General features: G+C 35.1%; 1 protein-coding gene across 3 annotated transcripts in view; it reads right to left on the bottom strand.

The window, feature by feature from the left end:
- The window catches only part of EIF2AK3 (eukaryotic translation initiation factor 2-alpha kinase 3), an 84,631-nt gene that overhangs the window by 32,507 nt on the left and 44,982 nt on the right, over window positions 1-7,142 (bottom strand). For all 3 annotated transcript variants that reach the window (XM_011999824.1, XM_011999822.1, XM_011999823.1), the window contains 5 exons: window positions 6,083-6,216; window positions 3,584-3,818; window positions 3,208-3,370; window positions 1,477-1,617; window positions 697-819 (listed from right to left, as the gene is read on the bottom strand). In XM_011999824.1, the coding sequence (XP_011855214.1) occupies window positions 697-819; window positions 1,477-1,617; window positions 3,208-3,370; window positions 3,584-3,818; window positions 6,083-6,216 (796 nt within the window). The remainder of the gene's footprint in view (window positions 1-696; window positions 820-1,476; window positions 1,618-3,207; window positions 3,371-3,583; window positions 3,819-6,082; window positions 6,217-7,142) is intronic.

Below are 7,142 nucleotides of genomic sequence, written 5' to 3'. Positions count from 1 at the left end.
GGATGGTCTCGATCTCCTGACCTCGTGATCCACCCGTCTCGGCCTCCCAAAGTGCTGGGATTACAGGCTTCAGCCACCACGCCCGGCCAATTCCACAACTTTTTAAAAGGCTTTCATACCTGAAGATATCCTAACTTCAAAAAATTGCTTACTAAATAGAAATGTATTTCATGCCAAATTTCACCTATTCTTGACTTTTGCACTAATTTCTCTTGTCTGAGTAAGAAATTAAAATAACCTACTTGTGCATCATTTTCATGTGGTTTTATGAAAAACACATTTTCTTCATTATACAGGCTACTATACAGCCTACATAATATAGGCCGATAAAGAAGAGCTAATAACGAGAACCAATGTTTATTGACACTATGTGACACGCATGATGTTAACTGAGACTTTGCATGCATTATCTCATTTAGGCCTCACAACAACTTAATACATAGATATTAGGATTATTATTCTAATTTTACAGATAAAGTGAGACACAGGGAGTTAGATGTGCCCAATCTAGTATGTGGCAAACATGGGATCTGAACCCCGGCAACCTAACTTTGAAGCTTGTATACTTAGTAATAATTCATGAAATTGTCTCCCAAGATATTTTATTTTCTATATTCTAATCGACTTTTCTTCATTTGAATTCTATTAATTAATTTCAAATTAAAAAATAAAATAAATCTCAGTATTTTCACTTACCATACGGATACTGCAAGATTGAAAGTGCGCCATTACTATATTCTTCATGAGAAAACTTATCATTACTAAGACATTTGTCAAATTCATCAGATCCTACCAAGACAGGAGTTCTGGAAGGAGAATCTAAAATAAAATAATTATTTTATTAATAATAATATTTCTTAAATCTTATCTGTTATGACTTGAATAAAAAGGCATGTGCTCATTAATTGAATAAACTGATACTCAACCATAATTCAGTTCAAACATGTAAGTTAAACAAATGGCCCAGGACTCTTGCCTTTGAAAAGCACACAGTCTTACAGAGAATCTGAGTCATTTAAACAAACAATTAAAATATGACATGATATATGTAGTAAAAAACACGTACAAGGTATAGAAAGATAATGAAAGAAGTAGGTGCCCAGTATTTGATTTCTATTCATTCATGTCTCAAAGAATATGATGTGCTAGCCAGAGAACTTTTGCCTAAATGGTCTTAATATAAATACATTAAGAGTTAAATGTTACTTTGGCATGGTCAGCGAATGATTAAGAGTTTTTCTAAGTTGTATAGAGAAATATTTTATTAACACTTTTATAGAAGCAACTGCTGCTTCCAAGAAATAATGCCCTAAATGATAATAAAAATTCATTATTAACATCTGAAATACCATGATGGTTTACCAATAAAAGTATATAACAGTTCTTATCTCTGCAGTATTCAAAACTAGGGCAAAGACAGTCAGGATTAGGTGTCTGAATGCTAACAGTATTTAGAAAAGTTTACAATTCACTTACGAATTAAGGGTTTCCATTTGATTGTTGGCAAAGGAATAATTGCGTTTTCATTATTGACAGATTCCAAAGCCTTGGGACTTGTAGGAAACTTTTCCGAAATTCTGACTGATGACTGCAGATAAAGCTGGCCTCTATACATTCCTGAATCAACCAGAACATTGTCAATTATGCATTGATTTTTTAAAAAAGGTTTTTAATGAAATAAAATTCATTAATTCCAGTTATTTCTACATATACTACAGAACGCTTGTCAAAGAAGAAACATGCTTGAAGCATTCAAAGATAAACTCAACAGATACTCAACAAAAACAGGGAGGGAAAGCTACACACAAGGTCCATATGATATTTCTCACTGAATAATAGCACATTTTCAGTAATACAGGAAAATTGTTCCAGTAGAAAAATTCAAAGACAGGAAGTCACTGTACTCTCACAAAACAAACAGCTTAGGCTAAGTAACTTTCTCAAGAAAGTTTACCTAAATTCTAGAAATATTGCTAACAATTCAGTTAAATACTATCAAAACACACATGACAATTAACAACATACAAATTCAACATACAAATAACAAATACAAATAATAACATACAAATTCTTGCTTTGCTTTGCATTCAAACCGACAGGTGGGTGGCACATTGTCAGAGCTTAACGAATTTTATAAGTATTTGATGACAGACTAATTCAAATACTTAGATTCAAGAGTTTTCAAAATTTATAATATTAAAGGCTTTCAATTGCCCAGAAGCACACCAGAATTTTATTTTTTAGGTCAGTTGTATAGATGCACTGATAAAAAAGAAATAAACCTAATCTTAAAGAGGGGAGGGGCACAAACTAATAAGGATGCAAATACAAATATAGGAAATTATAGACTTTGAGGATATGTAACTAGCTATATAAGTATATTTTATATGTAATTACATATAAATAATTATATATGTAATACATATATGTAATTACATATAAACAATTATATATATATAAACAGATAGAGTGTTGTCCTGTCACCCAGGCAGGAGTGCAGTGACATGATTATAGTTTGGGGTAGCCTCTAACTCCAGGGGTCAAGAGATCCTCCCATCTCAGCCTCTGGAGTAGCTAGGATTACAGGTGCATGGCACCATTCTTGGGCTAATGAGTAATTTGAAATCATGTTATATAATGAGAATATTTCTAAGCCTTTCTAATATAGATCTCAGAGAAAAAGAATATGTGACAGTAATTAAAAATTTCAGAATTGGGCTGGGTGCAGTGGCTCACGCCTGTAATCCCAGCACTTTGGGAGGCTGAGGTGGGCGGATCACCTGAGGTCAGGTGCACTATATTCTGGCCAATGTGGTGAAATCCCATCTCTACTAAAAATACAAAAATTAGCTGGGCATGGTGGCAGGTGCCTGTAATCCCAGCTACTCAGGAGGCTGAGGCAGGAGAATCGCTTGAACCCAGGAGGCAGAGGTTGTGGTGAGCAGAGATCATACCATCGCACTCTAGCCTGGACAACAAGAGTGAAACTCCATCTCCAACAAAACAAAACAAAACAAATTTCAGAATTGGACAAATGGAAAAGTAGCAGGAATGGAAATCAAAGTATAAATCTTAAGGGCAACCTAAATCAGAGATGATATTAGGATTTAAAACTACTACAGGCACTCCTGAAGTAGGAAGGAACAGTGTAAGAAGACAATCTAGATGTCAATGTATACTATCGTTAGATAAGATACATTTACTCACCCAAGTAAACACTGTTTTCTGTGGCTCCTCTGGCAGCTTCTACAATGTCTTCTTCATCTTCTAAAACATCATCATTAGATGTATAACTTGTATCATCAAAAAGACTGATGGGAATGACTTTCCCATCCTTAAGTAACCAGGCAGATGCAATTGGAGTACAAAACTAAACAAAAATGGAAAAAAGGTCTTAAATAATTCAAGCAGTAGTTGTGTAGTTCCAACCCATAAAATACCATTTAAAATAACAAATTTCTAAAAGCACAGAGAACAAGCTGAGAGCCCCAAGTAGTAGTAATTTCGTTCCACTCGATCAATAAGTTTGGTCAGACTGGGAGAGGAAGAATCATATTTATAAATCCTCAGTGATGTTAGGTACCTGGTACTCCCATTCCAGATGTCCTCCCTTCTTACTGAATGCCATAACTTTCCAGTCAGCAACCGAAACCTTTATCACTATGTCCATTATGGCAGCTTCCTGTTCTTCCACATCTGAAATAATTTTAGACTCTTCTGTGTTCTCATTGGGCTTAAAGGTGCTTTCAATAAATCCGGCTCTCGTTTCCATGTCTGGAATATACCGAAGTTCAAAGTGGCCAACACTGAAATTCCACCTTAAATTTATAAAGGTGTGTTTTAGAAATTTACATTTAAATAAAGGGACAAAATAATATAGAATTCTTCTAGATTGAAGAAGCAAATACTAAAATTATGTGATGAGAAAAAGAACAAGTCAACATAACCTTCTGGAAAAGAGTGCTCTGCTGATTCACGCCACAAGAGGGCCCACAAGAACTTTGTTCTGACCCTTCAGACACAACGGTTTTGAGGGTTGTGGACTGACTGATGTGTCCCTTATAACAGCTAAGGGACAGATTTTCTCTCAAAAATTTACAAATGTTTGTACTTCTACATCAGAGTGATTTTCCCAAAACACATCAATGTCACCTTAAAATGAGGTAGCACACAGTCTGCCTTACCTCTTGATTAAAGGCAGGATACATTTCATTTAACTACAGCAAAATTATGCCCTCATAAACCACTGTAAAAGTCAAGATGAATGAACCAGTCTTAAATTCACACTAAAACATGGCCTCAAAAAGGCAATGTGATCCAGGATACCAAACCTGTGAAGGTCATACCTCCTCAGCCCCAATCTTGGATCTCCACTGAACAAGATGTGGCAAGTCATTTACCCTTTCCTAAGTAAGTTTCAGTAGTTTTATCCATAAAGTGGCAGTAATAAGGTTTCCTCTATAATTAGTAAATTGAAAAATCACTCAACGACTGAGAGTATAGTGTCTTATCACTTAGATATAAAAGGGCATAGTTAAGAATTCTGACATTTATGGAAATAATTATATTTTAAAGAATCATGGATCTTAGAAACCCAGATCCTTCCTATTCTGGTAACTCAAAATTCTGTTAAGTTGGACATCTGCTGCTATGGTAGCTGAGCTCCCAGTAAGCACTCAAACACTTAAAAAACAAAATCCAGTCAGGATAAAGAAGGTCAAGTTGTCTGCAAATGCAAAGCCCTATTCATAGTCCAAAGTTGAAAGAATAAATGCATTCTTAACTGAGTTTGAGAAAACAGTTTTCAGGAAAAGAAACAGAATTACATTGCATTGGATCAGACAAAACCCTAAAGTCTGGTTCATTTTCAAAAGATAAAGATGGAATCTAAAGTTATTTTTACTATATAATTTAAAACTTAAATATTAGGTTTAAAAAAAATCAAGCATTTGATGTAGGATCAACATATCCAATCTAGGTATCACATTTTTTAATCACATATTTAAATATAAAAATTACATAAGGGCGTTCATTATTTAAAGAAGGGAACAGAAAGGAATTAGGCTAAAGAAATGTTTTAATAGTTCAAGAAAATTGAGTAAAATTATTATTTTAAAATTGGGATACTCAGACAAACTATGAAACTACCTACTAGACATAATTAGAGAATCAAATAGGTTCAAGCTCAAAGAAACACATCAATTTTCTCTTAACATCTTTCTGTATTCAAAGAACTTCGAGGGATGAGATTGCTATAAAAAATATCATTAGGCCGGGCGCTGTGGCTCACACCTGAAATCCCAGCACTTTGGGAGGCTGAGGTGGGTGGATCACCTAAGGCTGGGAGTTCGAGACCAGCCTAACCAATGTGGAGAAACCCGTCTCTACTAAAAATACAAAATTAGCCAGGCATGGTGGCACATGCCTATAATCCCAGCTACTCGGGAGGCTAAGGCAGGAGAATCGCTTGAACCCAGTAGGCAGATACTGTGGTGAGCTAAGATCATGCTATTGCACTCCAGCCTGGGCAACAAGAGTGAAACTCCGTCTCAAAAAAAAAAAATAAATAAAAAATAAAAAAATAAAAAATCATTAACCTGAGACTAAATTAATAAATAGTCATCATATGAGAACCCCTGTGGTTACCACATCCTGAAGCATATGGTGAGAAGTTCAGTTCAGAATTTGTTAATAAACATGAAATCATTTTTATTTTAGGGCCCACATTGGATCACCTGACGTTGGGAGTTTGACACCAGCCTGGCCAACATGGTGAAATCCCGTCTCTACTAAAAATACAAAAATTAGCTGGCTGTGGTGGCACGTGCCTGTAATCCCACGTACTCGGGAGGCTAAGGCAGGAGAATCGCTTGAACCCAGGAGGCGGAGGCTGCAGTGAGCCAATATCGTGCCACTGCACTCAAGCCTGGGTGACAGAGCAAGACTCCATCTCAAAAAAAAAGAATAATATGCTTTTAAGGCAAGAAACTAGTCAAAAATTTCCAAAAACAGAAGTCTGATAAATTTTGGTATTAGGTGTATTTCTAAACAACACCAACAGCAACACTATCTGAATACACACTTCTCATTGCCACTGCGAGGTCCGACAGCTCTAACAGTTTTTTGGGTACGCTGTAGAAGCAGGATGTCTTCCTCTTGTTCCATTTCATCACTATCCCATTGGCGACAACCTAGAGCTGAACAGATATACCTCACCTGAAAAGACAAAATTAGACACAAAATTAGTAAAAGGATAAACTCATAAGAGATCAGAGATATTAAAGGAATCTATAATTTTTAAAAAGTGAAAGGAAACTAAGGAAATGTGTATGAAGTACTCAAGTAATAAGAAGCATCAGTTAGGTTACTAACTCCTAAAATGAGTTATTTAGAACAACGACAGTACCAATGAATATTTATTTCAGGGAATGATTTTAAGGATTTACATAATTTTAGCCTTACTTTGGAGAATTTCCATGGAATATACAAGAAGAAATGGATAGCTACTTGCGATAGCTTTTCTACAATATCATTAATAAAATTTCAGGTGAGTTTAAAAAAAAAAAAATCAACCTTAGAGTTTCCGTATAACAAAAGTGTTTGGTTTTTAAAAATTTGAAACTTTTCTGAGAGCTTTTTGTATTCAAAAGTAACTCCCTCAAGTTTTCACTAAAAGAAAAAAGGAAGACTTAATATGATCCAAACTAAAATCCTCATGAAAAGAAGCATACCTTCTACAATACCAGAATTATGTAGCAGCACATCAAATCAGAAAACCAGGTGATCGGGTTCAATCCTGTTGTTTACAGATGAGACTACCGAAGTAAACAGAGATTGAAGTGCTTTGCTCAAAAAACGGCCAGATAGGATGGCATGGCCTCCTCAATACAATGCAGATGCAGGTGGGTGGAGAAGGCAGAAAAGCATCTGCAAGAGCAAGAAAGTGCTATGGGCCTAACACTTAGATAAGGAATTGTTAAAGTTGAAAAACTCAAGAGTAAAAAGACCACGTTTCTATTCTTCCTTATTTTAGTCCAAGTCTGTATATAAACCGTTTACATGTCAAGGTGTTAAAGGGTTACAAAGATTTTTATTTTTTACCTTTTTAGAAAGGATGTTTTTATTTATTTATTTATTTATTT

The sequence above is a fragment of the Mandrillus leucophaeus genome, unplaced genomic scaffold (genome assembly GCF_000951045.1).
Source record: "Mandrillus leucophaeus isolate KB7577 unplaced genomic scaffold, Mleu.le_1.0 Scaffold602, whole genome shotgun sequence".
Taxonomy (NCBI): Eukaryota; Metazoa; Chordata; class Mammalia; order Primates; family Cercopithecidae; genus Mandrillus; species Mandrillus leucophaeus.
Note: the sequence above shows the minus strand (reverse complement) of the source record. Positions and strands in the feature narration are given on the sequence as shown.